The sequence below is a fragment of the Silene latifolia genome, chromosome 2, assembly GCF_048544455.1.
Source record: "Silene latifolia isolate original U9 population chromosome 2, ASM4854445v1, whole genome shotgun sequence".
NCBI lineage: Eukaryota > Viridiplantae > Streptophyta > Magnoliopsida > Caryophyllales > Caryophyllaceae > Silene > Silene latifolia.
The window spans coordinates 125016459-125033745 of record NC_133527.1 but is presented as its reverse complement, the minus strand read 5'-3'; the positions used below and the strand labels follow the sequence as shown (position 1 = coordinate 125033745).

The following is a 17287-nucleotide window of genomic DNA, read 5'->3' as shown; positions in this document are numbered from 1 at the left end:
ATTGTTAAGGATAGAACTAGGCTCGAAAGAGAAAGTGTTAGACACTAAAATAGAGACAAACCCCAAATAAGTAAAGATGAAGGCAGTTGGTCGTGTGACTCCAACATATTCCTTCCTAAATATCTATGACATTGACATTGCATTCTTTCTAATTACCACATCATGAGTATTTGATACAAATTTGTGGTTTTCATCATAATATTTGGCATTATCGTGTGACGACTAGCAAGAATAAGTTCAGAAATTTGCATGAATGAAACTAGGGTAGTTGCCATTACATCCATATGAAAGGGTCTCAAAATGATGTAAGAGATGTTCGGAGTCGCCACCAAGCATTTGTGGGATGCTTGGAACCCGTTCGAATCCACTTTATACCTCGGTCAACGAAGCACAAAGCAGTGTTTGACATAGGTACTAAAGATAAGGAATCGTCCCTCTTTAGCATCCTATCTCTAGAATCACTCTCGTACGCCCTGGATAAGGTCGTCCACTATCCAAAGTTTCTGAGTAAGAGGTGAAGGTGCGTATTGGGAAGCCCTTTAATCAGACACCCAATCCCGCCCGCGGTAGCGGCCTCTACTGATCGATCTTGGTTGGTTAAATGCAAAAGTTGATAAAACGGGTAAATGCATGAATGCGCATCCACTAGTTTGAACCTAACATGTAAGCTTTCTATGTCGGTTTGTTTAATCCAAATATCAAGTATAAGATATCGGGTTTGATTTAACATTGATTTGCATGCAAGAAGGAAATTAAACAACCATTTACCGAATTAGGTTTATGGTGCATAACGTGATCTATTTGTCTTAGTAAGACGTTTTTCAAATATGATGGTTAATGGGCATATTCGTCGCCTGATCCGTCCTGTATTCGGGTTAACCGAAGTCGGGATTGTCCTGGACAAATGCTGGAAGGGGAACAGACCCTGCATCAAACAGCCAGAAGACGCGCGAGCCTGTTGGCGATGCAAATGGGTCTGCCCTGGTCTGTATCAGACCAGCATAAGAGGCGCGAGCCGGTTGGCGATGCAAACGGGTATGCCCTGGTTTGAAAATAGAAAAGTAAGTGGCCTGTTTAGGAGTGGGTCAACAGACGATGGAAAACGTCTTCTGACCATTGAAAAAAGGTTTGTAAAATGTATTGAAAAATGGGTATTCGAACCCGTCATGATTTAAAAGGACCGTTTAGGCTGCTTTTGTGTTGATTGGAAGAACGAGACTTGAATAATCATCATTTTTTTGACAATATTCAATGTCGGGTTTGGTTTTTCAAGCTTGACATGAATAGTTTTGAAAACAATTACGAACTAATTGTTTTAAGTTCATTTATTTGTAATTAGTCAACAGTCATCATCGTACTCGGGTTAAAATCCGACATGGTATGTGGAACCAAGGATGACTTTGTGTTGGTGACTAATACATTTGTTTTGAAAATGTAAAGAAATGAGAAAGGCTTTAAAATACCCTTCAAAATGTAAAGAAATGAAATAAAAGGCTTTAAAATACCTTTCATAATGTAATTAACCAAATATTATCACCGAAACATGGATAAAACCGTCATGGTATTAGGAACCAAGGGTAAAAAATGTTTTATGGTTAAAAACATGTCATAAAAAATAGTTTGAAAATACTTAAAATGGTAAAAACCGATTACAAAAATGAAATAAAAATGAAGGAGATGAAGAGACCAAACACGGTTTGGATTTAGGTTGAGCAGGCTGCTTTAGGCGCGAGCCTACGTAATACATAAATAGCCTCTGCCTCAACCAAAAATTCGGTTTTGGCTCATTCTTCCCATGTTTTGGACCATGTTATGCATGATTTAGCATGTTATAGTCATGAAACATATGAAACCATGATAAAAGAAGATTTTTACACCCTCATACTTACATGTTAGGCTTGTGGCGAGAAACCGACGAAAGCGTATCAACTTGTTTGGCCAGAAAACTCGGTTTAAAAACTGTTTTAGTAAGTAAAACTGTAAAAGAGTGTTTTGTTAAGTTTAGTGATGGTGTAGTGGTTGAGATGGTCGGTCAAGTGATTTAATGCACGATGACGGTACCAAACAATGTGTAAGGCTTGTGTTTACGATCGGTAGGTCGTAAACACGTGTCGGACTGTGACTTGAGAAGTCAAGTCCAGAATTTAAAGGGAGAAATAAGGGGGCGGACACTCACGTAACTCTCAAATGGTGGCATTTGAGAGGTATTTATAGGAATATGGGTGGTTGTGTGTGTTTTGGGCGACGTGGCCGCATGGGCTGCCCAAAGAGGCGCGAGCCATGTCGCACGTCTTCAAGGTGTCTTGTCACTATCACACGAGGAAATCATGATTTGTTCTATCATAGGATTTGGAAGAACTTGATTTGTACTTGACCATGTATGATTCCGGGAAATCTTAACATGGAAGCATTTGAAAGGTTTGTTTTTTGTGTTTGACTCGTTGTTGGAATCGACATTTGAATTTTGAGTCGTTTTTTGGTCTGGTGTCGGTATTGACTCTAGTTAGTGTAATTGCGACCCCGTCGTCAAGCATTGAAAACTCCAGGTACTTTTGAAAAGTTTTGAAATGTTTTATTTTCGAAATCATTTTAAGTTTTCTGGCGTATAGTTGTACACAAACTGTCGATCCAACGCTTCGATTCCTAAGCATGTTGTAGTCCGATAATCACCGGGTGTTTGTTGGAGACTCAACAGATACTGGGTATCTACAGAGCCCCCACTTTGACTGAAGCTTGGACAGGGCGAAAGCTAAAGTAGAGCCCCCAGGTCAATCATAGATTACAACCTGGAGACCGAAGCGAAGTCGAGGCGGCTCGAAAGGATTCGGGCCAAGGACCTACCGTCGGGAAGGGCGACACCAAGGTGACTCGAGGGTACGAGCCAAGGACCTATCGACGGGAACAGTTTAGAGTCTGTTGACTATCCGTGCGGGTCGTTTAAAGTCCGTTAGACTACGTACAAAGGCTCGCCAGCCATAAGAAGGAGTCATACTTGAGGCATCTTCAGGATATGTCCTTGCGCGTTCTTGTTTGTGGCAAAGGCTTGCAAGCCGTGTTGCGGAAATGAAGGGGCTCGCCAGCCGCAGTGCATATATGAAAGGGCTCGCCAGCCGCGATGGTTTATGAAAGGGGCTCGCCAGCCGTGGTGCGTATATGAAGGGGGCTCGCTAGCCGAGGTGCGTATATGAATTGGCTCGCCAGCCGCGGTGCGTATATAAAAGGGGCTCGCCGGCTGCGGTGCGTATATAAAAGGGGTTCACCTGCCGCGGTGCATTGTAAGGCTCGCCAGCCATATGCGTTGTAAGGCTCGCTATCTATGTACGTAATGAGGCTCGCCAGCCATGTGCCTTGTAAGGCTTGCCAGCTATGTGCGCAATGAGGCTCGCCAGCCATGTGCGTTGTAAGGCTCGCCAGCCATGTGCGTTGTAAGGCTCGCCAGCCATGTGCGCACTGAGGCTCGCCAACCTTGTGCGTTGTAAGGCTCGCCAGCCATGTGTGTAATGAGGCTCGCCAACCATGTGCGTTATAAGGCTCGCCAACCATATGCGTTGTAAGGCTCACCAGCCATGTGCGTAATGAGGCTCGCCAGCCATATGCGTTGTAAGGCTCGCCAGTCATGTTGGAGGGTCGATTGACCGACTGTTGAAATATCCGCGTTGGATGGGCTTGTTTCGGAAAGTTTGTTTGAATTAGGGGGCTTCGTGAGGAAGCCTCCGATATCCCGTTGGGGAATCTTGGTGTTTGTTTGTGGTGCCGGAAAAGGATAGGTTCGTGAGCCTAGCCTCCAGGGTTGGCAGCGATTTTTGAATCTCGAGGAGAGATAGCGGTTTTTATTACCGTTGGTTTTGTAGGAAAGGGAAAGATGCGTGCTCTATCGTTTGATGTGTGTTTGGGGAGGATGATTTGAATTTCGTCTTTCCACAATTTGAGATTTGATGAATGCTTGTTGAAAATTTGTAAGAATAGCGGGTTTGAATCCTGATATATGGTTTCGTTTTTTACGGATGGGGGCTTTTAATGCCGCTATCGAAATTTGCAAAAAAAAGCGATTCTGAGTTTCGCTTTTGTTTTTGGACCAATGGTTTTTATTGCCGTCGTTTGAAATTTGAAGAAATAGTGAATTTTAAATTTCACTATTATTGTTTTTTGAGATGACGGTTTTTATTGCCGTGGTTTGAAGTTTGAAGAAATAGTGAATTTTGAATTTCACTATTATTGTTTTTGAAATGACGGTTTTTATTGCCGTTGTTGAAATTTGAAGAAATAGTGAATTTTGAATTTCACTATTATTGTTTTTGAAATGACGGTTTTTATTGCTGTCGTTGAAAATTGGGGAAATAGTGAATTTTGAATTTCACTATTATTGTTTTTGAAATGATTTTTTTTTTTTTGGTGAAGGGTAAGTATATATTAATAAAAAAAAATAGGTATACAATGTTCTAAATACAAGCTCAACTAAAAGACTAAGGAAAAACAAAAAGCATTACATTGTTACACTAGTCAGCCATTGAGTTTCTAGTGGCCTCAAGGGAGATCTATTCCTTCTCTTCCATCTTTCTAACACCTCCTTCCAAACTTGATGCACTAGGACTTTAGGATGAATAACTGAATGGTGAAGCCTAGCACGATTCCTAGCCATCCAAATTGCATGAATGACACCAACATAAAAGGCTCCTGCAAGTAACTTCTGCAGAACACTCTTACATCTACCAGCAGAAAACCACCTGATAATGTTGTCTATAGGGACTGAGAATTGGAGCTTCAATTGCAGCAGATTCATACATCTCCTGGTAAAGTCACAATCTTGGAATAAATGGTCATGAGATTCAGGAGCAGTATCACATAAACAACAGTTGACATCACTGCAGATACCCATTTGGACCAATCTATCACGAGTAAGAAGTTTCTTATGGAGAGAGGCCCAATATATAAAAGCAGTTTTAGGAACGTTGAGGGGATTCCAACAAATAAACCGCCAAGGAACCTTAGGAAATGAAGTTCTTAACCAATTGTAACCAGAAGCAATGGAGTAGCCAGAAGCATTATGAATCCAAGTGTTATTGTGGTAACCAGCCTTAAAGATTTCCTTAACCTGCACTATTTTCTTCCAAGTCCAACTGCAGTCTATAGGAGCAGAATAGTCAGTCCACTCACACCCTTTCATATAGACATGATTCACCCATTTAACCCAAAGATGGTCCTTCTTAGTAGCTAACCAACTGGTTTATTTTCCAAGGACAGCTCTATTCCAGATCTTAGCATTCTTAAGGCCCAAACCCCCTTCCTCTTTTGGAGTACAACACTTTGCCCAAGCTACATTAGGTGCTCTGAGATAAGAATCTTTTCCTCCCCAAAGGAAATTCCTACAAATAGCTTCTACTTTGTTCATGACACTAGAAGGGAGAAGAAAGATTGAAGGCCAATAGGAATGCATAGTGGACAAAACAGACTGAACAAGCACCATTCTACCAGCATAAGATAGTTGTCTAGCTCCTAAGGACCTGATCCTGTTACAATCCTTTCAATGAGTATGTGAGTATCAAACTTATAAATCTTCTTGGAATACCTAAGTACTTAAAAGGCAGAGTACCAACTTTGAATCCAGAAATAGCAACAATCTCATCAATAAGCTCACTCTCGACTCCATTAAAATAAATATTAGTCTTATCACGATTCAAGCAATAGTGAATTTTGAATTTCACTATTATTGTTTTCTAAATGACGGTTTTTATTGCCGTCGTTGGAAATTTGAGGTAATAGTGAATTTTGAATTTCACTATTATTGTTTTTGAAATGACTGTTTTTATTACCGTCGTTGAAAATTGAGGAAATAGAGAATTTGAATTTCACTATTATTGTTTTTGAAAGGACGGTTTTCATTACCATCGTTGAAATTTGAGGTAATAGTGAATTTTGAATTTCACTATTATTGTTTTTGAAATGACGGTTTTTATTGCCGTCGTTGAAAATTAAGGAAATAGTGAATTTTGAATTTCACTATTATTGTTTTTGTAATGACGATTTTTATTACTGTCGTTTAAATTTGAGGTAATAGTGAATTTTGAATTTCACTATTATTATTTTTGAAATGACGGTTTTTATTACCGTCGTTGAAATTTGAAGAAAGAGTGAATTTTGAATTTCACTATTATTGTTTTTGAAATGACGGTTTTTATTGCCGTCGTTGAAAATTGAGGAAATAGTGAATTTTGAATTTCACTATTATTGTTTTTTAAATGACGGTTTTTATTGTCGTCGTTGAAATTTGAGGTTTGTGTGGGAAACTGGGCGAAAGCCCAAAATTTCGCTGAACAAAGCAAAGGGACACCTCATTGAGGCGCGAGCCTACCTGCGAAGGAAGGGAGCTTCCCTATTTTTGTAGAAAAGACACGAGAACAGGCTGCTCGTCATTCTTACTTCGTCTTCTCCAAATAAACTCGACAAATACAAGAAATCGCCATTTTTTGGGTCTCCTCTCTTGCTTGCCTTCGTGCCATTGTCAACATGTCATCTCAAGGTATGTAAATCCTCTTGAATCCATTTGTTTTTGTTTGTCTTTTTGTTGATTGAATTAGGGTGACGCCCTAAATCCTCAAAAATTGAATTGGGCGTTTTTTATTAAGCCATTTTTGAGTGAAATTGATGATTGCATTAGGTTAGCAACCTGTTTAGGAGTATAGGGGTGCTTTTAGTTTGCATTTTGGTCCCCGTTCCCGCTCCATATGCTTAAAAAACGTGAATGAGACGAGGAAACCATCTCATTTCACAATGTCAAGTTTATTTGTTTGAGTTGTGTGCCCCACTAGGTTGTATTGTAGTCGGGGAAGACCGTGTTTGCCATTTTGAACCTTTGTCGGGGTATTGTAGGCAAAATTGGAATTTTTGACTTTTGCGATGGTCTTATGTCTGACAAAATAAGCGTCTGTTTGAGCTCAAGTTGAGTCAATTTGCTTTGAAATGGACCTTGTTGGTAGTTTAGTTCGCTTTGAGACGTGATAAAAATCACGTTGTTTCGTTGTGGTCGTATTTTGAAATTTTGACCAGTTTGCGCTCGAATTAGCGTAAAACTGCCTTTTCGAACAGTGGAAAGTACCCCATTGTGTCGGGAAAATTGGTTGTTGGTGGACCTTGTGTGGGTCTTGAGGTGCCGTTTTTGTTGTTGGTGTTTTGACTCGTCTTTTGCTTGAAAAGAAGGGCGAGTCGTTTTTTGTGCGGTTTTTGTGGATTGTTTTGTTTGGTTGGGTTCGGGCGGGATTGCCCTTGTTTTGTTTTTCAGGTTTTTTTTTGGATTTGTCTATTTTGTGCCGTCGTAATGCCGAAATTTTGGCTGATGTCCTCGTTTGTTCTTTGATTGCAGGGGAGTGTTCGGGGCCTACCGGGTCCATTACTGAGACTTCGGAGGACCTGTTTGGGATTGGGTCGGCTAGTACTTCAGCTAGTGCACCTGAGGTGGTGGTAGAGGATGCTTCCGAGGAGGAGGAGCCTATCGAGGAGGTTGTCAGGGCTGAGGGAGCCGCTGAGGCTCGTGAGAGGCCCATTGTTGAGGTTGTTGGTGCTGAGGGAGCCGTATGGGATCGGGAGGAGCCCGTTGTTGAGGCTGCTCGTGTTGAGAGAGCTCAGACAAGGTCTGAGGCTGGTACCTCCGGGAGGAGGGTTGTTAGGAGGAGGGGTCCCCGGCTGACCAGACGGGAGTTGCAGCACGTCGTTAGGGTCGTTGAGAGGTATCCTCCCCGCCGTGTGGTGTCTCGTGGCCTGAAGAGACGTAGGGCGGAGACGGTTGAGGAGGACGTTCACGTCGCGAGTTGGGAGGCCAGATGGGGTACAGCCTCGCGGGGGCTGAACCTGCGGGCGGCGCCTGCTTGGGCTGAGGGTTTTAACGATAGTTAACTGTTGCTTCGGCTAGACACCCACCTCTCCTACCATCCACACGAGGGCCTGGTAAGTTTACCGTTCGGTCGAGCTTTTGTCGTTTTTGACATTTCGAACCTAAATAGGTGTTCTGACGTTGTTTATTTTTTATTTCGGGAGATTTGTACCATGAGGACTTTCTCAGGCTTCTCCACTTGTCTGGGTTTCTACGACGTTCTCCGAGCCGGTTCGAGGGCGTTGACAGAGAGGTCGGTTTTGGGGTCGTTGGTGGCTGCTTGGCGGGATATTCACAGGGCTTCGATTAGGTCGAACCTGTGTCTTATCCGGGCCATGTTGGATCGTTACTGGGACATGATGTCGTCGTTCCACATGGAGTTTGGGGAGGTCGGTGTGACCTTAGAGGACTTTGCCTTGATATCGGGCCTCCCCTGTGGCGAGACGCACGTTGAGTTCTCGGAGACGCCGGAGAGAGTGTCTTCCCCTGCGGTCACGGGTTTGATCGGCAGTGCTTTGCCCGAGCCTTCTGACATCACTCCGTACTTGATCGCGAGCTCATATGTGAGGGATCACTTCAGAGGAAGAGCGGTGGGCTACGCTCCGGCGCTGTTGGCGAGTCCAGAGGCGGAGGCTAGAGTTGACGCGCAGGAGGCGCGGTTGTGGTTATGGTAATTCTTGGGTACCACGTACTTTGGTGACAAGGGTGAGCGCTTGTCGACTAAGGTACTTCCTCTTCTTGCTGACCTCGACACTTTGGGTCAGTTTGACTGGGTTACGCCGGCGCTGGCGAGTTTTACCCGGTACTTACACGTTGCGGTGCGTCCAGAGGCGATGGGAGATGGTAGTTCTCCTGCTTTGGTTGGTCCCGGCCTCATCTTGGAGGTACCAGTGTTTTTGTAGTTTTTGTTGAGTTTGATTTTGATTTTGTGAAAAATTGCCTGATTTGTGTTTGTGTGTTTGATTACAGGCTTGGTTGTACGCTTACTTCGTCCCTCTGCGCTCGGGGACTAGCGGTGGTGTTCCTTCGACCTACCCTGCTGTGAGGGCATGGACAGTGGCTCGGAAGAAGTCGACCATGTCAACTTACGAGGACTGCAGGCATCGGGTGAACGCTCTTCGAGTTGCTGACGTAAGTTGTTGTCCCCTACCCCTTTTGTTTTGTAGAAACAAATACAGATATGATGACTAGGTAGCTTAGAAATCCCCCAGTTAGTTGATTAGCTTTGCCTTGAGTGCAGTTTGTCGGGTGGCCTTGGGAGCACTACAAAGACGTGTCGTCCGCTGTCAGGGAGAGTTTGCGACTTCGCAACTCCCAGCGTTTGTACCTCGACAAGGCGATCGATCAGGTTTGGTACCTGGGTGAGCGTTTAGCTCGTCAGTGCTTTACTGAGACATTCGTGGTACCGGTTGATCCGCTTAGGGTTTTGTTCCAGGAGTCGACCCCCGGCGAGGTTAAGGAGCACCTTCACGGTCAGGGAGGTGAGGAGTTGTTGTTGCAGGAGGCTGACTACGACACCTTTCGGTTGTCAAGGCTTGCCTGGTACCCAATTGAGGTATGTTTTCTCCTGTTCTTTTGTTTTCATTGCCTCTTTTGAGTAGGAGGGTTTGTTACCTTTGATGTGGACCCAAATTGTAGTGGGTCGATGCGTTGATGAGGACCTATCCCCGAGTTTTCCCGACACAGACTACCTTTTAGGGGCCGGGTGGTGAGGAGCTACAACTGCACCTGCCAGAGCCTGCGGTCGCTGAGGTGACCGATGCTGGCATGGAGTGGAGGTTGACTGTTCTGAGGGTGAGTTCCTGATTTGAAAACTCCTCCTCATTTATGTTTTGTCTTGCATTGTATTAAAGGGCCTTCTTGGTTGTAGGTGTCGACCGCTAGTCATCAGGCTTTGTGGTGGATGGCTAACCGGTGGAGGGCACTTGCTGGTGACCTGGCTGCGAGGGAGTCTAGGCTCGCTCAGGTACCTTTTGTAGGCTGTTTTTGTGTATTTTGTGTTGCATTTCACGTTTTTAGATCTCAATGATCTGTATTGTGTTTTGCAGGGTACTGCGGATCTGGCGGAGCTCGCTCGGGTCCGGTCTGATTTGGACACAGCCAGGTCGACGATTGAGGCCCAGGGGTTGGGGATCACCAGTCGAGACCAGGATTTGAGGCGTCGCGAGGACGGGTTGCGGAGCTGAGATGCGGAGATTGCCTCTCTCAGGGCTCAGTTGGCTGCGGCGGAGGAGCTTTGCGTCGTGACGGAGCACGAGACGCTAGAGAGTTCTCCAGAGAGGGAGCCTGAGCAGACGGTTGTGCCTGCCTTGCCCGCGACTCCTTGTGAACCTAGGACTGGCCCGACTGGAGGTGCTGAGTAGTTGTAGTTGTTGGTCCGTGTCTTGGACTCTTGCTTGTACATATTTACATTTTGCGTGAGGCGGTCTGTATATATGTGTTTTTTGGATTGTGGTTTATTTGTGATTTTTGGGTTTTTTGTGTTGTGTTTCGGAGAAGCGTTGTCGGCTATTAGTTCCCCATTGCTTCGCACTAGTTCCTGCATCGTTATTGTAGAAAACAGGCAACTGGTAGCACATACGCATAAATGTGAACACGTAAAAAGCATTTGATTGAAAACAAAATTAACCACGATGACTCGAAGTTAGAATTGAAACTTGAAATGATATTTTGAAAATTCCGCGGCAAGTCATCACGTTTGGACTTCTCAAAATGAAATTGATTTGAAAATTGAGCAATTAACTCGTGTTTGGAATTAAATTGCATCGAATTTTGTCGAAATTGATTTGTAAATCGAAAAATTCAAACTCAAACCACCAGGGGTGAATTCAAAAATGGATTTTTGCGAGTGTATTTGATTTTTATGAGATCAAGGCTTGGATTTGTGAAAGCTTGAAATTTTGAAGAAAATTGACGTCGTGTTATCAATTTTCGATTTTTGTGGAAAATGTGAAAAAGCGAAAAAATTTCGGCATTTCGACTGACATGGAAACGATCCGTCGCGAATCGGGGCGACTAGCCTTCCCCCTTAAAAAAAGAAGACAAAAACCCGTATGTTTAAAGCTGCGTCATGGAAACCATGTCAAATTTCGTAAAACGCGAAAACAAGGAAATGTGAGTGTCAGAAAACACAAAACATCCTGGATAGGCTCGGAGAGGCGCGAGCCCTACGGCGGGAGGTTTGAGGTGTCAGGAAGAAACACAACTTGAAAGGGACAATTCAAGGTGGGAATCCTGAGGAACAGCCCAAAGAGGCGCGAGCCACCTGGCGATAGAAACCAGCTTCCCCTTTTATCGAAAAAAGGCGCTGATTATTTTGTTGTTTGTGCTTCATTGTTTCATCATCCAAAACACGAAAAACATTTCTAAAAACCTCTCTTCTAATTCCATAAAATTATTTATGGATGCTTTCGAAAATGTGTTGCGACAATGGTGTCAGGATTTGTCGCCTCCCGAGAAGTATCAACTCATTTGCATGGGAGTTGGTCAATTTTTGGTGCTTCGTCAATTCAAGGTGCAATCCTCGTTTCTTGAAGCATGCTCTCGGTTTGGGATTCAAAACATCATGTTTTCATTTTCCGAAAGGCAAAATTTGCCCTCTTACCGAAGAAGTAGGCGTCATTGGTGGATGGCCGGGTTGTACTCCGGTGCTTCCCCCGACTCGGTTGTCTTATAAGGAGAAATTACGTTCAATGTTGGGCTTGTCGACAAGTCAAGTCAACTTTCTCCTTGATCCTCATGGAGTGTATATGGCGGCTCTTATCAACATTTTCTCCAACCGGTTGGATGTCAATGTCTCGGAGGTGGCTAGGAGAAGGGCTCTTGCCTTTTGCCTAGTACATGCATATCTCTTTGTTGATGCTTTGAAGAAGGATGGGTCGAAATGCTATAGTAGCATGACCCTTGTGCATGTGGTTGAGCAAATGGAGAATGGTAGGGATCCATCATGGTTGGTGCTTGGGGAGATCATCCAAGCTTTGGACAAGAAGGGCTCTTGTGGAGAAGCTCCCTCGTTCGGGTCTGCAAGGATCATCCAAGTGTGGCTATTGGAGAGGCTAAGGTATGTAGAGCCTCCGGCTCACTCTTCTTCTTATTCCTTCCCTCACCTTACTATGAGAAAGAAGTTGTACTCGGATAGTTTTGCATCCACCGACGCATATTGGACCGCGAGATTGGTGGAGGAGGGTGGTGCCATGGTGGCACTTGAAGTCCTTCACGGTGTTGCCCGCTCCGGTAGCTAGTTCTCGTTCTTTGATGGTGGTGGGTTTGAAGGTTGCTTCCTTCATTTATCCCGAAAGGCTCATGAGGCAAATGGGGCGTCAACAAAAGGTGCCCGCTCAAGATACTCTTGTCCAAGAGAGTGTTTTCCGAAACTCCGAGCTTGTGGAGGTCTTCGAAAGGTGGTGGGCCACTCGGCCGCTTTAAGAGGCACCAAACCCCGTTGCCATGACATGGGTGACTCCCGCTTATGTCAAGTGGTCAAGGGCTCAAACCTCGGAGGAGAGGTCCAAGTCTCGTAAGGATGAGGTAGTTGACTTGAAGTATAGAGAGGTTGGCAAGGCCAACCGTGCCTTCTTTGACGACTTTGTTAATGGAGCTAGCCCTATGTGATAAGGCCGCCAAAGAGGAGAAGCTCGGGTCCCAAAGACGTAGTGGGCCGTGTATGGGCTCATTTTGGACCGAGTATAGGGTCATGTAAGAGACCGGAGGCCGTCTCCATTGTATGGGGTCATACAAGGGGAAGATGTACCCCGAGGGAAAAGGCAAGGGTAGAATGGAAGAATGAAGACCTCCATTACCCACTTTATTATTATGTTGTATTAGTGTTGTGAGTTCTTATTATGTTGTACTAGCTATGTATTGTGTGTTTTGTGCTACTTTTACTATGAGAGGTGCTTTAGTCGACACCTTAGCTTTGACAAGTTATAGACTTGCCGAACTTTATTTGTTGTTGAATTTTTAATCCTTCTCATTATTAATTAAATAAGAGGATTGCTTGTGTTAAAAAAGTCGTGAACGCTTGTTTCTTCCATCCATTTTGTAAAGGCAATTTGGTTTGAATTGTCCTAAACATCGCACTTGGGGAATGGGATTTTGTGGAAAGGAAGAAAGGCCTCTTTTTTGTACTTTTGTGGGAAAGGGAATGTTTTTCCTTTCTCTTTTGTGAAGTTGATGTGGGTGATGTTTTGTATGTGGGGATGTTTTTTTCTTTTGATGGGGATTGTTGTATCCTTCTTGTGTAAGAAAGTTCTGCCTACATATCCACCTGAAGAGGTGAAATCAAACCATGATCATAGTTCGAAATGTTTTGTGAATTTATTTGGGTTTTGTGGTTGTATCCCTATTGTATAAGAAAGGACTGCCTACGTATCCACCTGAAAAGGTGAAATCAAACCATGCTCGTAGTTCAGGGGTTTTATTTGAGGGCAAATGGATGTTGCCTTTGACAGATCAAAGGGTATTTGAAACGGGCAAGGTGCCGCAACTTAGACTCGATAAAACATGCAATTTCAAATCAGAATGCGATGAGGAACTTGACTTGAAAGGGTTAAGGTGGTCGCTAGTTGTAAAACTAGGGTGAGGTTGTCGGTTGCTACGGTTCAAGGGTAGTATTTCTTGAGTTGGTCTAGGTTGGTTGGGTTTGTAAAATCCTCCCCGTCTAGGTCACTCAGTCTCACTGTGCCCCCCGAAAGTATTCTCTTGACCAGGTATGGTCCGGCCCAATTGGGTTTGAATTTTCCCCTCGGGTCGACGGGTAATGGTGCTCGAACCGACTTGAGGACCAAGTCGTCTTCCTTGATGTTCCTGGGTTTAAGCTTTTTTTTTAATGCCCGTTGTATACGTCCTTGGTATAGCTGGACGTTGTGCGAGGCGTTAAGTCGCCGTTTGTCAAGAAGTGTGAGTTTTTCGAACCTTCGACGGGTCCATTCCGTCTCAGGAACTTGACTTTCCAGTAGGATGCGTAGAGATGGGACCTCTAACTCTACCAGCTGAACCGCCTCCATATCGTATGCTAGGTAGAAGGGCGTGGTGCCTGTCGGTGTTCGAATGGAGGTTCGGTATCCCCAGAAAGCGAAGGGGAGTTTTCTCGGCCAATCGCGGTAATTATCTTGCATTTTCTTGATAATGGTGACAAGAGTTTTGTTTGCTGCCTCCTGTAGATACCTCATTTCTGCACCTCTCGCAAACCACCCGGTCATGATTGGGCCGCATGTTTGGTACGCGGAACGATTTGTGACAGTTCGTAAGTTTATCGTCAAGTGATCGCTCAAACACTTGTGTCTACCTCTTAATTGTCATCTACGTGCCGATACGGTCGTTTTGACAGTAATTAGAGTACATTTGGAGTCCGGGTCATAAAACCGTCTTCAATTTCTGAAACCGAGTCAGAATGTTCTGGAATGTTCCGGATATTCCTATTCCATATTTTATAAATCTTTTAATCTTTGGCAAACAATTTCCTTCACACAAAATATTAAGGAAAACTAGATAAATCCGTTATTCCATAACCTAAACACGGAAATCTTTCTTCCGCAGGGGGAAACCACTTGGGAAAGGACGCAGCAGGTGCTGCGCCTCTTCCCAAGTCCTTTTCTGCGTATTTTTCGTATCTTTTCATATCTTTTCGAGATTCACTTCCAAAGTTTCTCCGAAAACCCTACTTCCCTCCGTGTGATTATTATAAATAGAGACCTTCGGTCTCACATATTTCTCACGCGAGTGTCCGCCCTTCTCTTCACCCTTTGCATTCTAGACCACGTTCTTACTTTTTAGCGCCTACGTGCTTGAACTTTCGACCACGTAAGCTCGGATCTTTCTGAGTACCAGCCTCGTTTTGCATGACCGACCAATTTGACCAACTCCACAATAATCAACTTAATTAATCTGTTTAATTTCCTCTTACGAGGGCACTTTCGTCTACATTCGAGTCGAGCATCACTAAACGTTAACTTAGTTCATCTCGTTTCGTCAAACATGTAAGTCTGAGGGTGTATAATCCCTATTTTATTATTTTTATTTATTTATTGTAATCATAATGTAAGGTTTATGTCGAAAGTATTTCTAAAACCATGCTTTAAATCCTTTTTTACGAATTACCAGAAGATGACCGTCGAGAAAGGACACAGCAACTGCTGCGCCTCTTCGAAGGGACGCAGCACCTGCTGCGCTTCTTCGTGAGGCTGCCGCAGTTCCTGCTTCCTTTCTTCTTCCTTCGTCCTTTGATGATTCGATTGTTTTATTTCTTTCTTCAATTGTTCATATAACGATTTAAGCATAATAATTCTAACATGTAATATATTCATCGTTATTAGTACTTAATTCATCTTTTAATTCCCGACTTAAATCCCTTATAACTAATATTTGCGGGTTTTCATCATTAAAATCAAATTCGGTTTTTGGAGGTTCGATTCATCCATATTGAGTCTCTGGAATTCCTCTTTGACATATTCCCACCTTTTGTTCATCATATCCATCATTAATTCGTCATTAATAACCTGTTTAACCTAATTAATTAGTTAATTCATTAATTTGTTAATTAATCCATTAAATCTTGTAATTAGTTCGTTCTAATTAGTTTTGTCCATGTTTATTGCTTTCATGACCCTCATTCAGATGTAAATAAACTGCTAACCACTTTCATCCGAGTCAAATAGTATAATCGATCATTAAATTCACCAACGAACATTAACGACTTGCAATTCCGGCTTCACAGCCAGAACTGAGCTAAGGAACAGACGCAGCAACTGCTGCGCCACTTCCAAGGGGCGCAGCTCTGCTGCGCCTGTTTCTGGTTGATTTCTGTCTCTGAACTTCCGTGTTGCCTTGACTTAATTACGTAATTACTTAACTATTATTCGTATTATCACCTTAATTCCTGTTCATTAATTCATATATTCTTTCTTTTCCAAATTATCCGTTTTAAAAGTATTTTCGACATAGATCAATTAACCCCATGTAATTATTGTAATTTTTCTTTATTGTTATTATTGTAATTTTCTTTATTATATTTCCTTGTATGCCTTCACATGTAATTGAACTTAAATCCCGACTTTGACATTAATTGTATGATAAATTAGTTGTTCACCGACTTAGTCTAATTCTCACATGTTAGGATTAAAACGTTGGATGTTGCATTGCATGCATATAATCGACAATATATCGAGTATAGACAATTTCCCTAATCATTATTAGAGGCCGCTATCGAGGCAGGCGAGATTAGGTGTTCGATCAAAAGAGCTTCCTAATACGTACCCTCACCCCTTACTCCAGATCTCTGTGAACATCTGTGTTCATTGGCATCCAAGAAAGTCATTCTAGACATAGAATGCTAAGGGTAACGAGTTCTTAGTGTCTATGTCACTACTTTGTGTCTGGACAAGACACGAGGTATTCGAACGGTTTCCAATTTTCCACAATAAATTGCTGGCGACTCCACAAATGCAAACGCTTGTTCTCCCCAAGCGCCCCAACGGGCCCGCGTCCACAGTTTGGCGACTCCGCTGGGGATAATACACTTACGTGTAGCCAAAAGGGTGAAACTTGAACAAGGTTAGGGAATAGTTTGTACAAGACAATTGTTGGTTTTCATAACTCGGTCTTCCTAGATCGTTTATTCGGCCTTCCTAGGCCCAACCCAACCCATCCGACCAATCGTCCGGTCTAAACGGTCCTAATTCTTATTTGGGTCTAAGGATGGATAGCGATTGACGTCATCCATACCATGGTACTTACTCTTGTTTGTATCAAGGACTTTCACTACTTGAGGAAATGGACTAGGAATCGGCCTTACTCTTGTTTGGTACGAGCCTCTCCACAGACTTCGGGTTTGATTGTTCGGTATGGCAACCCACCCTTTAAACCAAAACCCTTTTAAACGCACTCAGCATCCCGTTATAATGCTTGTATATTGTTGGTACCATATGTGATCACCATTTTCTAAACAAAACCATGACGATTTTTGTAAAATCAAAATCCTTCTTCAAAATGTAAAAATTCGAAATATAGGCCTAATATTAGCACAAAACAAGTCGAAACTCTGTCCAATTGGCGAGTCAAAATTCGGGCCTCAAAACCCATTTCAAAACCTCACTTCGAGTCCACTCCTACAACTACACTAAAGTTGACTAGGACCAACATTTTTCAAACTTTGTCATTTCTTCAAAACTAACTTGACATAAGTGGCACACTCCCACTTCACAAGTCAAAACATTTCTTTTCGAGTAAGTGTGCTAGAGTGGTCGATCGTGTTTTGATTCGTCGTCGATCTCTTATTCAGTTTCCAAGATGCCTGAAACAAGCGACGCGAACTTCAACCAACTCCAGAATGGTAATGATCAAATCCTAGCCGCGCTAGCTCGTCTTTAAGTTACTCAAGACCAAGTGTATGATCGCCTTGACACCATCGAGGGCCGAATATATGTC

General features: G+C 43.3%; 1 protein-coding gene across 1 annotated transcript; it reads right to left on the bottom strand.

Moving 5' to 3' along the window:
• Positions 1-4483: 4483 nt before the first annotated feature.
• LOC141641275 (uncharacterized) lies at positions 4484-5164 on the bottom strand. Its single transcript, XM_074449946.1, has one exon. The coding sequence runs from the start codon at positions 5162-5164 to the stop codon at positions 4484-4486; it is 681 nt and encodes a 226-aa protein (XP_074306047.1).
• Positions 5165-17287: the final 12123 nt, after the last annotated feature.